This window comes from Oncorhynchus mykiss, chromosome 2, assembly GCF_013265735.2.
Source record: "Oncorhynchus mykiss isolate Arlee chromosome 2, USDA_OmykA_1.1, whole genome shotgun sequence".
In the NCBI taxonomy this organism is placed as follows: domain Eukaryota; kingdom Metazoa; phylum Chordata; class Actinopteri; order Salmoniformes; family Salmonidae; genus Oncorhynchus; species Oncorhynchus mykiss.
In genome coordinates, this window is record NC_048566.1 from 12,430,109 (window position 1) to 12,448,288 (window position 18,180).

Genomic DNA, 18,180 nt, shown 5'->3' on the forward strand with positions numbered 1-18,180 from the left:
ATTCCACAGGCCACAATCAACAGCCTGATCAACTCTATGTGAAGGAGATGTGTCTCGCTGCACGAGGCAAACGGTGGTCACACCAGATACTGACTCGTTTTCTGATCCACGCCCCCTACCTTATTTTAAAGGTATCTGTGACCAATAGAAATGCAGTGGGGAGAACAAGTATTTGATACACTGCCGATTTTGCAGGTTTTCCTACTTACAAAGCATGTAGAGGTCTGTAATTTTTATCATAGGTACACTTCAACTGTGAGACACGGAATCCAGAAAATACAGAAAATCACATTGTATGATTTTTTCGTAATTCATTTGCATTTTATTGCGTGACATAAGTATTTGATCACCTACCAACCAGTAAGAATTCCGGCTCTCACAGACCTGTTAGTTTTTCTTTAAGAATCCCTCCTGTTCTCCACTCATTACCTGTATTAACTGCACCTGTTTGAACTTGTTACCTGTATAAAAGACACCTGTCCACACACTCAATCAAACAGACTCCAACCTCTCCACAATGGCAAAGACCAGAGAGCTGTGTAAGGACATCAAGCATACAGTGCCTTGCGAAAGTATTCGGCCCCCTTGAACTTTGCGAACTTTTGCCACATTTCAGGCTTCAAACATAAAGATATAAAACTGTATTTTTTTGTGAAGAATCAACAACAAGTGGGACACAATCATGAAGTGGAACGACATTTATTGGATATTTCAAACTTTTTTAACAAATCAAAAACTGAAAAATTGGGCGTGCAAAATTATTCAGCCCCCTTAAGTTAATACTTTGTAGCGTCACCTTTTGCTGCGATTACAGCTGTAAGTCGCTTGGGGTATGTCTCTATCAGTTTTGCACATCGAGAGACTGACAATTTTTCCCATTCCTCCTTGCAAAACAGCTCGAGCTCAGTGAGGTTGGATGGAGAGCATTTGTGAACAGCAGTTTTCAGTTCTTTCCACAGATTCTCGATTGGATTCAGGTCTGGACTTTGACTTGGCCATTCTAACACCTGGATATGTTTATTTTTGAACCATTCCATTGTAGATTTTGCTTTATGTTTTGGATCATTGTCTTGTTGGAAGACAAATCTCCGTCCCAGTCTCAGGTCTTTTGCAGACTCCATCAGGTTTTCTTCCAGAATGGTCCTGTATTTGGCTCCATCCATCTTCCCATCAATTTTAACCATCTTCCCTGTCCCTGCTGAAGAAAAGCAGGCCCAAACCATGATGCTGCCACCACCATGTTAGACAGTGGGGATGGTGTGTTCAGGGTGATGAGCTGTGTTGCTTTTACGCCAAACATAACGTTTTGCATTGTTGCCAAAAAGTTCAATTTTGGTTTCATCTGACCAGAGTACCTTCTTCCACATGTTTGGTGTGTCTCCCAGGTGGCTTGTGGCAAACTTTAAACAACACTTTTTATGGATATCTTTAAGAAATGGCTTTCTTCTTGCCACTCTTCCATAAAGGCCAGATTTGTGCAATATACGACTGATTGTTGTCCTATGGACAGAGTCTCCCACCTCAGCTGTAGATCTCTGCAGTTCATCCAGAGTGATCATAGGCCTCTTGGCTGCATCTCTGATCAGTCTTCTCCTTGTATGAGCTGAAAGTTTAGAGGGACGGCCAGGTCTTGGTAGATTTGCAGTGGTCTGATACTCCTTCCATTTCAATATTATCGCTTGCACAGTGCTCCTTGGGATGTTTAAAGCTTGGGAAATCTTTTTGTATCCAAATCCGGCTTTAAACTTCTTCACAACAGTATCTCGGACCTGCCTGGTGTGTTCCTTGTTCTTCATGATGCTCTCTGTGCTTTTAACGGACCTCGGAGACTATCACAGTGCAGGTGCATTCATACGGAGCCTTGATTACACACAGGTGGATTGTATTTATCATCATTAGTCATTTAGGTCAACATTGGATCATTCAGAGATCCTCACTGAACTTCTGGAGAGAGTTTGCTGCACTGAAAGTAAAGGGGCTGAATAATTTTGCACGCCCAATTTTTCAGTTTTTGGATTTGTTAAAAAGGTTTGAAATATCCAATAAATGTCGTTCCACTTGATGATTGTGTCCCACTTGGTGTTGATTCTTCACAAAAAAATACAATTTTATATCTTTATGTTTGAAGCCTGAAATGTGGCAAAAGGTCGCAAAGTTCAAGGGGGCCGAATACTTTCGCAAGGCACTGCAAAAGGACCTGCACAAGGCTGGGATGGGCTACAGGACAATAGGCAAACAGCTTGGTGAGAAGGCAACAACTGTTGGTGCATTTATTAGAAAATGGAAGAAGTTCAAGATGAAGGTCAATCACCCTCGGTCTGGGGCTCCATGCAAGATCTCACCTCGTGGGGCATCAATGATCATTAGGAAGGTGAGGGATCAGCCCAGAACTACACGGCAGGACCTGGTCAATGACCTGAAGAGAGCTGGGACCACAGTCTCAAAGAAAACCATTAGTCACACTACGCCGTCATGGATTAAAATTCTGCAGCGCACGCAAGGTCCCCCTGCTCAAGCCAGCGCATGTCCAGGCCCGTCTGAAGTTTGCCAATGACCATCTGGATGATCCAGAGGAGGACTGGGAGAAGGTCATGTGGTCTGATGAGACAAAAATATAGCTTTTTGGTCTAAACTCCACTCGTTGTGTTTGGAGGAAGACGAAGGATGAGTACAACCCCAAGAACACCATCCCAACCGTGAAGCATGGAGGTGGAAACATCATTCTTTGGGGATGCTTTTCTGCAAAGGGGACAGGACGACTGCACCGTATTGAGGGGAGGATGGATGGGGCCATGTATCGCGAGATCTTGGCCAACAACCTCCTTCCCTCAGTAAGAGCATTGAAGATGGGTCGTGGCTGGGTCTTCCAGCATGACAACGACCCGAAACACACAGCCAGACCCCGGCCCCCGGCCCCCAGACTCCAGCCCCCGGGCCCCCGGCCCCTCAGCCCCCGGACCCCAAGTCCCCGGCCCCCAGACCCCGGCCCCTGGCCCGTCAGCCCCAGGACCCCAGTCCCCAGCCCCTGGCCCGTCAGCCCCCGGCCCCCAGACCCTTGCCCCAAGACCCTTGCCCCCAGACCCCGGCCCCCAGACCCAGCTCCCAATCAAGCTTCCAGACTGGTGGGATTTAGAGGGGTGAAGGACATATCCACCCTCTCTCTCTCTGTCTGTTCCCGTCCGTCCCTGCGCATCTGAACACTCGCCCCGGCACTTTTTCCACTGCCCCCCCCCCGTCTCTCTCTGTCCCTGGCTGTCCCTGCCCTCACCCCCCCACCACACTCCGTCCCAGCCAGTGAGACCCCCCCCCCTCTGTCTGTTATGATAGCTGCTGATGTCATTCCTCACATGGTTTGTCATTAGGGCTGTAATTGGTTGCTCTCTCACCCCGAGGGAGACTAATCCAGGTATCAGAGATGGACTGTTGGTTTGGGCATTATGGGACCACTGACTGATCTCCTCTGACCCCTTATATATATATATATATCCCCCGTCTACATCCTTCAACCCAACGTCTAGAACCACATCCACACACACACGCACGCATGCACGCACACACACACATACACACACGCACACACACACACACACATACACACACGCACACACACACACACACACACACGCATACGCACACGCACACACACACACACACACACACACACACACACACACACACACACACACACACACACACACACACACACACACACACACACACAGCCCGTCCCGTCCCGTCCCCTATCAGCCCATCCAGTCCCCGGTCTGCTCCTGGTCGGCCCAGCGCTGTTTTGAAATGATGGTGAGTTGAGTCGGAGGTCGAGCCAGCAGCTGCACCATTGTGGCGGTTAAGGAATGATGTGGGGGTGTTGGACTCTGTGGGGGTGTTGGACTCTGTGGGGGAGGTTAATGAATGATGTGGGGGTGTTGGATTCTGTGGGTGAGGTTAATGAATGATGTAGGGGTGTTGGACTCTGTGGGGGAGGTTAATGAATGATGTTGTGGGGGTGTTGGACTCTGTGGGGGTGTTGGACTCTGTGGGGGTGGTTAATGAATGATGTGGGGGTGTTGGACTCTGTGGGGGAGGTTAATGAATGATGTTGTGGGGGTGTTGGACTCTGTGGGGGTGTTGGACTCTGTGGGGGTGGTTAATGAATGATGTGGGGGTGTTGGACTCTGTGGGGGAGGTTAATGAATGATGATGTGGGGGTGTTGGACTCTGTGGGGGGCGGTTAATGAATGATATGGGGGTGTTGGACTCTGTGGGGGATGTTAATGAATGATGTGGGGGTGTTGGCCTCTGTGGGGGAGGTTAATGAATGATGTGGGCGTGTTGGACTCTGTGGGGGTGTTGGACTCTGTGGGGGAGGTTAATGAATGATGTGGGGGTGTTGGACTCTGTGGGGGAGGTTAATGAATGATGATGTGGGGGTGTTGGACTCTGTGGGGGCGGTTAATGAATTATGTGGGGGTGTTGGACACTGTGGGGGTGTTGGACTCTGTGGGGCGGTTAATGAATGATGTGGGGGTGTTGGACTCTGTGGGGGTGGTTAATGAATGATGTGGGGGTGTTGGACACTGTGGGGGTGTTGGACTCTGTGGGGGAGGTTAATGAATGATGTGGGGGTGTTGGACTCTGTGGGGGAGGTTAATGAATGATGATGTGGGGGTGTTGGACTCTGTGGGGGCGGTTAATGAATTATGTGGGGGTGTTGGACACTGTGGGGGTGTTGGACTCTGTGGGGCGGTTAATGAATGATGTGGGGGTGTTGGACTCTGTGGGGGTGGTTAATGAATGATGTGGGGGTGTTGGACACTGTGGGGGTGTTGGACTCTGTCGGGGAGGTTAATGAATGATGTGGGGGTGTTGGACACTGTGGGGGTGTTGGACTCTGTGGGGGAGGTTAATGAATGATGTGGGGGTGTTGGACTATGTGGGGGTGTTGGACTCTGTGGGGGAGGTTAATGAATGATGTGGGGGTGTTAGACTCTGTGGGGGCGGTTAATGAATGATGTGGGGGTGTTGGACTCTGTGGGGGAGGTTAATGAATGATGTGGGGGTGTTAGACTCTGTGGGGGAGGTTAATGAAGGATGTGGGGGAGTTGGACTCTGTTTTAGTAGAGGAGGAAAGCCCTTGATTGCCTGGAAACATGTGAGCAACATTTTGTAAATATAGCCGCCCCTGTATTCGAGATCTTCCCATCTGATAGTCTGCTGCCTGTCTGTGTAAATGGCCTTCAGTCACTCTGTGTGGGCTGGACTGGTGTGGGCTGGCCTGGTGTGGGCTGGACTGGTGTGGGCTAGACTGGTGTGGGCTGGCCTGGTGTGGGCTGGACTGGTGTGGGCTAGAATGGTGTGGGCTAGACTGGTGTGGTGTGGGCTGGCCTGGTGTGGGCTAAACTGGTGTGGTGTGGGCTGGCCTGGTGTGGGCTGGCCTGGTGTGGGCTGGCCTGGTGTGGGCTGGACTGGTGTGGGCTGGACTGGTGTGGGCTAGACTGGTGTGGGCTGGCCTGGTGTGGGCTGGCCTGGTGTGGGCTGGACTGGTGTGGGCTGGACTGGTGTGGGCTAGACTGGTGTGGGCTAGACTGGTGTGGGCTAGACTGGTGTGGTGTGGGCTGAACTGGTGTGGGCTGGACTGGTGTGGGCTGGACTGGCCTGGTGTGGTGTGGGCTGGACTGGTGTGGGCTGGACTGGTGTGGGCTAGACTGGTGTGGGCTGGCCTGGTGTGGGCTGGACTGGTGTTGGCTGGACTTGTGTGGGCTGGACTGGTGTGGGCTAGACTGGTGTGGGCTGGCCTGGTGTGGTGTGGACTGGTGTGGTGTGGGCTGGTCTGGTGTGGGCTGGACTGGTTTGGTATGGGCTGGTCTGGTGTGGGCTGGACTGGTGTGGTATGGGCTGGTCTGGTGTGGTGTGGGCTGGTCTGGTGTGGGCTGGACTGGTGTGGGCTGGCCTGGTGTGGGCTGGACTGGTGTGGTGTGGGCTGGACTGGTGTGGTGTGGGCTGGTCTGGTGTGGGCTGGACTGGTGTGGGCTGGCCTGGTGTGGGCTGGTCTGGTGTGGTGTGGGCTGGCCTGGTGTGGGCTGGACTGGTGTGGGCTGGACTGGTGTGGGCTAGACTGGTGTGGGCTGGCCTGGTGTGGGCTGGACTGGTGTGGGCTGGACTTGTGTGGGCTGGACTGGTGTGGGCTAGACTGGTGTGGGCTGGCCTGGTGTGGTGTGGACTGGTCTGGTGTGGTGTGGGCTGGTCTGGTGTGGGCTGGACTGGTGTGGGCTGGCCTGGTGTGGGCTGGACTGGTGTGGTGTGGGCTGGACTGGTGTGGTGTGGGCTGGACTGGTGTGGTGTGGGCTGGTCTGGTGTGGGCTGGACTGGTGTGGTATGGGCTGGTCTGGTGTGGGCTGGACTGGTGTGTTATGGGCTGGTCTGGTGTGGTGTGGGCTGGTCTGGTGTGGGCTGGACTGGTGTGGGCTGGCCTGGTGTGGGCTGGACTGGTGTGGTGTGGGCTGGACTGGTGTGGTATGGGCTGGTCTGGTGTGGGCTGGACTGGTGTGGTATGGGCTGGTCTGGTGTGGGCTGGACTGGTGTGGTGTGGGCTGGACTGGTGTGGTGTGGGCTGGTCTGCTGTGGGTTGGACTGGTGTGGTGTGGGCTGGTCTGGTGTGGGTTGGTCTGGTGTGGGCTGGACTGGTGTGGGCTGGTCTGGTGTGGGCTGGACTGGTGTGGTGTGGGCTGGTCTGGTGTGGGCTGGACTGGTGTGGTATGGGCTGGTCTGGTGTGGGCTGGACTGGTGTGGACTGGACTGGTGTGGTGTGGGCTGGTCTGGTGTGGGCTGGTCTGGTGTGGGTTGGTCTGGTGTGGGCTGGACTGGTGTGGTGTGGGCTGGTCTGGTGTGGGCTGGACTGGTGTGGTATGGGCTGGTCTGGTGTGGGCTGGACTGGTGTGGTGTGGGCTGGACTGGTCTGGTGTGGGCTGGTCTGGTGTGGTATGGTCTGGTGTGGGCTGGTCTGGTGTGGGCTGGTCTGGTGTGGGCTGGTCTGGTGTGGGATGGTCTGGTGTGGGCTGGTCTGGTGTGGGCTGGTCTGGTGTGGGATGGTCTGGTGTGGGCTGGACTGGTGTGGGATGGTGTGGTGTGGGCTGGTCTGGTGTGGGATGGTCTGGTGTGGGCTGGTCTGGTGTGGGCTGGACTGGTGTGGGATGGTGTGGTGTGGGCTGGTCTGGTGTGGGATGGTCTGGTGTGGTGTGGGCTGGTCTGGTCTGGTCTGGTGTGGTGTGGGCTGGTCTGGTGTGGTATGGTGTGGTGTGGGCTGGTCTGGTGTGGGCTGGTCTGGTGTGGGCTGGTCTGGTGTGGGCTGGTCTGGTGTGGGCTGGTCTGGTATGGGCTGGTCTGGTGTGGGCTGGTCTGGTGTGGGCTGGTCTGGTGTGGGCTGGTCTGGTGTGGGCTGGTCTGGTGTGGGCTGGTCTGGTATGGGCTGGTCTGGTGTGGGCTGGTCTGGTGTGGGCTGGTCTGGTCTGGTCTGGTGTGGGCTGGTCTGGTGTGGGCTGGTCTGGTGTGGGCTGGTCTGGTGTGGGCTGGTCTGGTGTGGGCTGGTCTGGTATGGGCTGGTCTGGTGTGGGCTGGTCTGGTGTGGGCTGGTCTGGTCTGGTCTGGTGTGGGCTGGTCTGGTGTGGGCTGGTCTGGTGTGGGCTGGTCTGGTGTGGGATGGTCTGGTGTGGGCTGGTCTGGTGTGGGCTGGTCTGGTCTGGTCTGGTGTGGGCTGGTCTGGTGTGGGCTGGTCTGGTGTGGGCTGGTCTGGTGTGGGCTGGTCTGGTGTGGGCTGGTCTGGTGTGGGCTGGTCTGGTATGGGCTGGTCTGGTGTGGGCTGGTCTGGTGTGGGCTGGTCTGGTCTGGTCTGGTGTGGGCTGGTCTGGTGTGGGCTGGTCTGGTGTGGGCTGGTCTGGTGTGGGCTGGTCTGGTGTGGGCTGGTCTGGTGTGGGCTGGTCTGGTGTGGGCTGGTCTGGTGTGGGCTGGTCTGGTGTGGGCTGGTCTGGTGTGGGCTGGTGTGGTGTGGGCTGGTCTGGTGTGGGCTGGTCTGGTGTGGGCTGGTCTGGTGTGGGCTGGTCTGGTGTGGGCTGGTCTGGTGTGGGCTGGTCTGGTGTGGGCTGGTCTGGTGTGGGCTGGTGTGGTATGGGATGGTCTGGTGTGGGCTGGTGTGGTATGGGATGGTGTGGTATGGGATGGTGTGGTGTGGGCTGGTCTGCAGAACGTACATCATATTGGCCTGGTGGATAGATGCCGTTACTGAACCCTGTAGAGATCATTAGAGGGGGAACCTCTACCCCTTCACCACCCCCCTAACCCATCTCTCTCACTCCCCTCTCTCATTCACCCCTTCACCGCCCCCCAACTACCACCCTCTCTCACTCCTCTCCTCAACCCCTCTCTCATTCACCCCTTCACCCCCCCCCTCCCCCCTCCCCCCTCCCGCCCCCACCACCCTCTCCTGTTATTTATCTAGTATTTATGACAGCTGACTGTCTAGATTCTGGCCTGTTATTTATCTAGTATTTATAACAGCTGACTGTCTAGATTCTGGCCTGTTATTTATCTAGTATTCATAACAGCTGACTGTCTAGATTCTGGCCTGTTATTTATCTAGTATTGATGACAGCTGACTGTCTGGATTCTGGCCTGTTATTTATCTAGTATTTATAACAGCTGACTGTCTAGATTCTGGCCTGTTATTTATCTAGTATTGATGACAGCTGACTGTTATTTATCTAGTATTGATGACAGCTGACTGTCTAGATTCTGGCCTGTTATTTATCTAGTATTTATGACAGCTGACTGTTATTTATCTAGTATTGATGACAGCTGACTGTCTAGATTCTGGCCTGTTATTTATCTAGTATTTATGACAGCTGACTGTCTAGATTCTGGTCTGTTATTTATCTAGTATTGATGACAGCTGACTGTCTGGATTCTGGCCTGTTATTTATCTAATATTGATGACAGCTGACTGTCTAGATTCTGGCCTGTTATTTATCTAGTATTTATGACAGCTGACTGTTATTTATCTAGTATTTATGACAGCTGACTGTCTAGATTCTGGCCTGTTATTTATCTAGTATTTATGACAGCTGACTGTTATTTGTCTAGTATTGATGACAGCTGACTGTCTAGATTCTGGCCTGTTATTTATCTAGTATTTATGACAGCTGACTGTTATTTATCTAGTATTTATGACAGCTGACTGTCTAGATTCTGGCCTGTTATTTATCTAGTATTTATGACAGCTGACTGTCTAGATTCTGGCCTGTTATTTATCTAGTATTTATGACAGCTGACTGTCTAGATTCTGGCCTGTTATTTATCTAGTATTGATGACAGCTGACTGTCTAGATTCTGGCCTGTTATTTATCTAGTATTTATGACAGCTGACTGTCTAGATTCTGGCCTGTTATTTATCTAGTATTGATGACAGCTGACTGTCTAGATTCTGGCCTGTTATTTATCTAGTATTGATGACAGCTGACTGTCTAGATTCTGGCCTGTTATTTATCTAGTATTTATGACAGCTGACTGTCTAGATTCTGGCCTGTTATTTATCTAGTATTTATGACAGCTGACTGTCTAGATTCTGGCCTGTTATTTATCTAGTATTGATGACAGCTGACTGTCTAGATTCTGGCCTGTTATTTATCTAGTATTGATGACAGCTGACTGTCTAGATTCTGGCCTGTTATTTATCTAGTATTTATAACAGCTGACTGTCTAGATTCTGGCCTGTTATTTATCTAGTATTGATGACAGCTGACTGTCTAGATTCTGGCCTGTTATTTATCTAGTATTGATGACAGCTGACTGTCTAGATTCTGGCCTGTTATTTATCTAGTATTTATAACAGCTGACTGTCTAGATTCTGGCCTGTTATTTATCTAGTATTTATGACAGCTGACTGTCTAGATTCTGGCCTGTTATTTATCTAGTATTTATAACAGCTGACTGTCTAGATTCTGGCCTGTTATTTGTCTAGTATTTATGACAGCTGACTGTCTAGATTCTGGCCTGTTATTTATCTAGTATTTATAACAGCTGACTGTCTAGATTCTGGCCTGTTATTTGTCTAGTATTTATGACAGCTGACTGTTATTTATCTAGTATTTATGACAGCTGACTGTTATTTATCTAGTATTTATGACAGCTGACTGTCTAGATTCTGGCCTGTTATTTGTCTAGTATTTATGACAGCTGACTGTCTGGATTCTGGCCTGTTATTTATCTAGTATTTATGACAGCTGACTGTCTAGATTCTGGCCTGTTATTTATCTAGTATTTATAACAGCTGACTGTCTAGATTCTGGCCTGTTATTTGTCTAGTATTTATGACAGCTGACTGTCTAGATTCTGGCCTGTTATTTATCTAGTATTTATAACAGCTGACTGTCTAGATTCTGGCCTGTTATTTGTCTAGTATTTATGACAGCTGACTGTTATTTATCTAGTATTTATGACAGCTGACTGTTATTTATCTAGTATTTATGACAGCTGACTGTCTAGATTCTGGCCTGTTATTTGTCTAGTATTTATGACAGCTGACTGTCTAGATTCTGGCCTGTTATTTATCTAGTATTGATGACAGCTGACTGTCTGGATTCTGGCCTGTTATTTGTCTAGTATTTATGACAGCTGACTGTCTGGATTCTGGCCTGTTATTTATCTAGTATTGATGACAGCTGACTGTCTGGATTCTGGCCTGTTATTTGTCTAGTATTTATGACAGCTGACTGTCTGGATTCTGGCCTGTTATTTGTCTAGTATTTATGACAGCTGACTGTCTGGATTCTGGATTGAACCCTGCTGATAATAAGAAATAGAAGGTGTACTGAATGTCCCCCCCCCCCCCCCCCCCCCCCACACACACACACACACACACCCAAACACACGCACACCCACACACACACACACACACAAACACACACACACACACATACACACACACACACACACACACACACCCTCCCTCTCTCCCTCCCCGTGTCAGTTCTAATTGCGAACCTCTCTGATATTGACTTTGTCATTTATACGATCATTCTCATGAGCCCTGTGCCAGAAGGGCCTTAGTTGAGGCTCTGCAGTTCACATGTTTTCAGACAGACGTTTAGCTAGCTAGTTAGGGACCTTAACGCCAGAGGAGAGCTGTGTGGACGTTGGACCAGTCTGCGTTATTACCGGGGGTTGAATGCGGTCGGGGGAGTGTCATTCAGGGGTGGAAGACTGGGATCCTGGCTCTGTGTGTGTTGACTACCGTCGCCTCCAATTAGACCAAACATTTGGTCTATGTGTTGCAGATCAGGATCAACCCAAGCTAATAATAACGCTCTGAAATACACCGTCTCACAGCAAATCATTACCACTTTAAAGCCAATTCAAGGTGACTTGAAAACAGACATCACCATCCTCACCTCTTCCTCACCTTTTGGCCCGGACTGTTTTCCCAGAGTTCTTGGTGGTATGACTACAGTGTGTGTGTGTGTGTGTGTGTGTGTGTGTGTGTGTGTGTGTGTGTGAGTGTGTGTGTGCGTGTGCGTGTGCGCGTGTTTGTGTGTGTTAGGGTTAGGGTAAAATACTGAATACAACAGGTGTGGTAGACCTTACAGTGAAATGCTGAATACAACAGGTGTAGTAGACCTTACAGTGAAATGCTGAATACAACAGGTGTAGTAGACCTTACCGTGAAATGCTGAATACAACAGGTGTAGTAGACATCACAGTGAAATGCTGAATACAACATGTGTGGTAGACCTTACAGTGAAATGCTGAATACAACAGGTGTAGTAGACCTTACCGTGAAATGCTGAATACAACAGGTGTAGTAGACCTTACAGTGAAATGCTGAATACAACAGGTGTAGTAGACCTCACAGTGAAATGCTGAATACAACAGGTGTAGTAGACCTCACAGTGAAATGCTGAATACAACAGGTGTAGTAGACCTTACAGTGAAATGCTGAATACAACAGGTGTAGTAGACCTCACAGTGAAATGCTGAATACAACAGGTGTAGTAGACCTTACAGTGGAATGCTGAATACAACAGGTGTAGGTAGACCTCACAGTGAAATGCTGAATACAACAGGTGTAGTAGACCTTACAGTGAAATGCTGAATACAACAGGTGTAGTAGACCTCACAGTGAAATGCTGAATACAACAGGTGTAGTAGACCTTACAGTGAAATGCTGAATACAACAGGTGTAGTAGACCTTACAATGAAATGCTGAATTACGGTGGTGATGCAACCAGGCGGTGATGCAACCAGGCGGTGTTCCGCTGGAGGGTTCTAGAGTCCTCTCTGTCAGTCTAGACAGGATGATGAGCAGTTGTAATACCAGGCGGTGATGCAGCCAGGCGGTGATGCAGCCAGGCGGTGATGCAGCCAGGCGGTGTTCCGCAGGAGGGTTCTAGAGTTCTCTCTGTCAGTCTAGACAGGATGATGAGCAGTTGTAATACCAGGCGGTGATGCAACCAGGCGGTGATGCAGCCAGGCGGTGTTCCGCTGGAGGGTTCTAGAGTCCTCTCTGTCAGTCTAGACAGGATGATGAGCAGTTGTAATACCAGGCGGTGATGCAGCCAGGCGGTGATGCAGCCAGGCGGTGATGCAGCCAGGCGGTGTTCCGCAGGAGGGTTCTAGAGTTCTCTCTGTCAGTCTAGACAGGATGATGAGCAGTTGTAATACCAGGCGGTGATGCAACCAGGCGGTGATGCAGCCAGGCGGTGATGCAGCCAGGCGGTGTTCCGCTGGAGGGTTCTAGAGTCCTCTCTGTCAGTCTAGACAGGATGATGAGCAGTTGTAATACCAGGCGGTGATGCAGCCAGGCGGTGATGCAACCAGGCGGTGATGCAGCCAGGCGGTGTTCCGCTGGAGGGTTCTAGAGTCCTCTCTGTCAGTCTAGACAGGATGATGAGCAGTTGTAATACCAGGCGGTGATGCAGCCAGGCGGTGATGCAGCCAGGCGGTGATGCAGCCAGGCGGTGTTCCGCTGGGGGGTTCTAGAGTCCTCTCTGTCAGTCTAGACAGGATGATGAGCAGTTGTAATACCAGGCGGTGATGCAACCAGGCGGTGATGCAGCCAGGCGGTGATGCAGCCAGGCGGTGATGCAGCCAGGCGGTGATGCAGCCAGGCGGTGATGCAGCCAGGCGGTGTTCCGCTGGAGGGTTCTAGAGTCCTCTCTGTCAGTCTAGACAGGATGATGGAGTCATTTGTTTTCTCACATTCATTTAATTCTGTCACCACACAGAGCAGGACAGGCCGGGGTCGTAGAGAGAGAGAGAGACGGGGGCCAGGCCTGAACACCTGCTGCTGTTATTACAGCACCCAGACACCCCCAGATAGACAGCCCCCCACCCCCCAGACAGAGCCCTCCAGTCAACCCCCCCAGGCAGGCATGTCCCCTAGTCTCTGTCTCACACAGCCATGACTATAATGTCCCCTAGTCTGTCCCACACAGCCAAGACTATAATGTCCCCTAGTCTCTGTCACACACAGCCATGATTATAATGTCTTCTTGTCTCTGTCCCACACAGCCATGACTCTAATGTCCCCTAGTCTCTGTCCCACACAGCCATGACTCTAATGTCCCCTAGTCTCTGTCCCACACAGCCATGACTATAATGTCCCCTAGTCTCTGTCCCACACAGCCATGACTCTAATGTCCCCTATTCTCTGTCCCACACAGCCATGACTCTAATGTCCCCTAGTCTCTGTCCCACACAGCCATGACTATAATGTCCCCTAGTCTCTGTCCTACACAGCCATGACTATAATGTCCCCTAATCTCTGTCCCACACAGCCATGACTATAATGTCCCCTAGTCTCTGTCTGTCCCACACAGCCATGACTATGATGTCCCCTAGTCTGTCCCACACAGCCATTACTTTAATGTCCCCTAGTCTGTCCCACACAGCCAAGACTATAATGTCCCCTAGTCTCTGTCACACACAGCCATGATTATAATGTCTTCTTGTCTCTGTCCCACACAGCCATGACTCTAATGTCCCCTAGTCTCTGTCCCACACAGCCATGACTCTAATGTCCCCTAGTCTCTGTCCCACACAGCCATGACTATAATGTCCCCTAGTCTCTGTCCCACACAGCCATGACTCTAATGTCCCCTATTCTCTGTCCCACACAGCCATGACTCTAATGTCCCCTAGTCTCTGTCCCACACAGCCATGACTATAATGTCCCCTAGTCTCTGTCCTACACAGCCATGACTATAATGTCCCCTAATCTCTGTCCCACACAGCCATGACTATAATGTCCCCTAGTCTCTGTCTGTCCCACACAGCCATGACTATGATGTCCCCTAGTCTGTCCCACACAGCCATTACTTTAATGTCCCCTAGTCTCTGTCCCACACAGCCATGACTATAATGTCCCCTAGTCTCTGTCCTACACAGCCAAGACTCTAATGTCCCCTAGTCTCTGTCCCACACAGCCATGACTATAATGTCCCCTAGTCTCTGTCTGTCCCACACAGCCATGACTATGATGTCCCCTAGTCTGTCCCACACAGCCATTACTTTAATGTCCCCTAGTCTCTGTCCCACACAGCCATGACTATAATGTCCCCTAGTCTCTGTCCTACACAGCCAAGACTCTAATGTCCCCTAGTCTCTGTCCCACACAGCCATGACTCTAATGTCCCCTATTCTCTGTCCCACACAGCCATGACTCTAATGTCCCCTAGTCTCTGTCCCACACAGCCATGACTATAATGTCCCCTAGTCTCTGTCCTACACAGCCATGACTATAATGTCCCCTAATCTCTGTCCCACACAGCCATGACTCTAATGTCCCCTAGTCTCTGTCTGTCCCACACAGCCATGACTATGATGTCCCCTAGTCTGTCCAAAACAGCCATTACTTTAATGTCCCCTAGTCTCTGTCCCACACAGCCATGACTATAATGTCCCCTAGTCTCTGTCCTACACAGCCAAGACTCTAATGTCCCCTAGTCTCTGTCCCACACAGCCATTACTTTAATGTCCCCTAGTCTCTGACCCACACAGCCATGACTCTAATGTCCCATAGTCTCTGTCCTACACAGCCATGGCTCTAATGTCCCCTAGTCTCTGTCCCACACAGCCATGACTCTAATGTCCCATAGTCTCTGTCCTACACAGCCATGGCTCTAATGTCCCCTAGTCTCTGTCCCACACGGCCATGGCTCTAATGTCCCCTAGTCTCTGTCTGTCCCACAAAGCCATGACTCTAATGTCCCCTAGTCTCTGTCCCACACAGCCATGAATATAATGTCCCCTAGTCTCTGTCGCTCAAACAAAAGGGGGAACTAGCAAAGACTGAAATACACTCATGGGGTTGTCCACTGAAAGACGCTCATGGGGTTGTCCACTGAGAGACACTCATGGGGTTGTCCACTGAAAGACACTCATGGGGTTGTCCACTGATAGACACTCATGGGGGTTGTCCACTGAAAGACACTCATGGGGTTGTCCCCTGAAATACACTCATGGGGTTGTCCACTGAAAGACGCTCATGGGGTTGTCCACTGAGAGACACTCATGGGGTTGTCCACTGAAAGACACTCATGGGGTTGTCCACTGAAATACACTCATGGGGTTGTCCACTGAAAGACGCTCATGGGGTTGTCCACTGAAAGACACTCATGGGGTTGTCCACTGAGAGACACTCATGGGGGTTGTCCACTGAAAGACACTCATGGGGTTGTCCACTGAAATACACTCATGGGGTTGTCCACTGATAGACACTCATGGGGGTTGTCCACTGAAAGACACTCATGGGGTTGTCCCCTGAAAGACACTCATGGGGTTGTCCACTGAAAGACACTCATGGGGTTGTCCCCTGAAAGACGCTCATGGGGTTGTCCACTGAAAGACACTCATGGGGTTGTCCACTGAGAGACACTCATGGGGGTTGTCCACTGAAAGACACTCATAGGGTTGTCCACTGAAAGACGCTCATTGGGTTGTCCACTGAAAGACGCTCATGGTGTTGTCCACTGACAGACACTCATGGGGTGGTGTTGTCCGCTGAAAGACACTCATGGGGTTGTCCACTGAAAGACACTCATGGGGTTGTCCACTGAAAGACGCTCATGGTGTTGTCCACTGACAGACACTCATGGGGTGGTGTTGTCCACTGAAAGACACTCATGGGGTTGTCCACTGAAAGACACTCATGGGGTTGTCCACTGAAAGACACTCATGGTGTTGTCCACTGAAAGACACTCATGAGGTTGTCCCCTGAAAGACACTCATGGGGTTGTCCACTGAAAGACACTCATGGCGTTGTCCACTGAAAGACACTCATGGGGTTGTCCACTGATAGACACTCATGGTGTTGTCCACTGAAAGACACTCATTGGGTTGTCCACTGAAAGACACTCATGGGGTTGTCCACTGATAGACACTCATGGGGTTGTCCACTGAGAGACACTCATGGGGTTGTCCACTGAAAGACACTCATGGGGCGGTGTTGTCCACTGAAAGACACTCATGGGGTTGTCCACTGAAAGACACTCATGGGGCGGTGTTGTCCACTGAAAGACACTCATTGGGTTGTCCACTGAAAGACACTCATGGGGTTGTCCACTGAAAGACACTCACGGGGTTGTCCACTGAAAGACACTCATGGGGTTGTCCACTGAAAGACACTCATGGGGTTGTCCACTGATAGACACTCATGGTGTTGTCCACTGAAAGACACTCATTGGGTTGTCCACTGAAAGACACTCATGGGGTTGTCCACTGATAGACACTCATGGGGTTGTCCACTGAGAGACACTCATGGGGTTGTCCACTGATAGACACTCATGGGGTTGTCCACTGAAAGACACTCATGGGGTTGTCCACTGATAGACACTCATGGGGTTGTCCACTGAGAGACACTCATGGGGTTGTCCACTGAAAGACACTCATGGGGTTGTCCACTGAGAGACACTCATGGGGTTGTCCACTGATAGACACTCATGGGGTTGTCCACTGAGAGACACTCATGGGGTTGTCCACTGAAAGACATTCATGGGGTTGTCCACTGAAAGACACTCATGGGGTGGTGTTGTCCACTGAGAGACACTCATGGGGTTGTCCACTGATAGACACTCATGGGGTTGTCTACTGAGAGACACTCATGGGGTTGTCCACTGAAAGACATTCATGGGGTTGTCCACTGAACGACACTCATGGGGTGGTGTTGTCCACTGAGAGACACTCATGGGGTTGTCCACTGATAGACACTCATGGGGTTGTCCACTGAAAGACACTCATGGGGCGGTGTTGTCCACTGAAAGACACTCATGGGGTTGTCCACTGAAAGACACTCATGGGGCGGTGTTGTCCACTGAAAGACACTCATGGGGTTGTCCACTGAAAGACACTCATGGGGCGGTGTTGTCCACTGAAAGACACTCATGGGGTTGTCCACTGAAAGACACTCATGGGGCGGTGTTGTCCACTGAAAGACACTCATGGGGTTGTCCACTGAAAGACACTCATGGGGCGGTGTTGTCCACTGAAAGACACTCATGGTGTTGTCCACTGAAAGACACTCATGGGGCGGTGTTGTCCACTGAAAGACACTCATGGGGCGGTGTTGTCCACTGAAAGACACTCATGGGGGTTGTCCACTGAAAGACACTCATGGGGGTCGTCCACTGAAAAACACTCATGGGGGTTGTCCACTGAAAGACACTCATGGGGGTTGTCCACTGAAAGACACTCATGGGGGTTGTCCACTGAAAGACACTCATGGGGGTTGTCCACTGAAAGTTGACTAGCAACAACAACAGGAACCTAAAATCCAGGCTGTATTACAACCGGCCGTGATTTGGAATCCCAAAGGGCAGCGTACAATTGGCCCAGCGTCAGTCCGGGTTTGGCCGGAGTAGGCCGTCATTGTACATAAGAATTTGTTATTAATTGACAAATGTGACAAAAACTAAAGGAGTTTAACCCTCCACATCCATCCAGACAACTAAAGGTGTTGACCCTCCACATCTATCCAGACAACTAAAGGAGTTTAACCCCCCACATCTAGAGACAACTAAAGGAGTTGACCCTCCACATCTATCCAGACAACTAAAGGAGTTTAACCCCCCACATCTAGAGACAACTAAAGGAGTTGACCCTCCACATCTATCCAGACAACTAAAGGTGTTTAACCCC

The 18,180-nt window shown here is 50.8% G+C and overlaps 1 protein-coding gene across 1 annotated transcript; it reads right to left on the bottom strand.

Moving 5' to 3' along the window:
- Window positions 1-5,360: 5,360 nt before the first annotated feature.
- Window positions 5,361-15,049, bottom strand: LOC118944056 (early nodulin-75-like). Its single transcript, XM_036961628.1, has 4 exons — window positions 15,038-15,049; window positions 7,107-7,255; window positions 6,087-6,650; window positions 5,361-5,985 (listed from the first exon to the last, which is right to left on the bottom strand). Exons 1-4 carry the CDS (start codon window positions 15,047-15,049, stop codon window positions 5,361-5,363), a joined length of 1,350 nt encoding a protein of 449 aa, XP_036817523.1.
- Between the last annotated feature and the right edge of the window lie 3,131 nt (window positions 15,050-18,180).

Bases quoted from the DNA above. Each gene is read 5' to 3' on its own strand.
- LOC118944056 (XM_036961628.1), bottom strand. The intron at 6,651-7,106 runs GTCCAGCCCACA...AACCCACACCAG, and splicing joins CACCACACCATCCCACACCA to ACCAGCCCACACCACACCAG. The intron at 5,986-6,086 runs GTCCAGCCCACA...ACACCACACCAG, and splicing joins CACCAGTCCAGCCCACACCA to TCCAGCCCACACCACACCAG.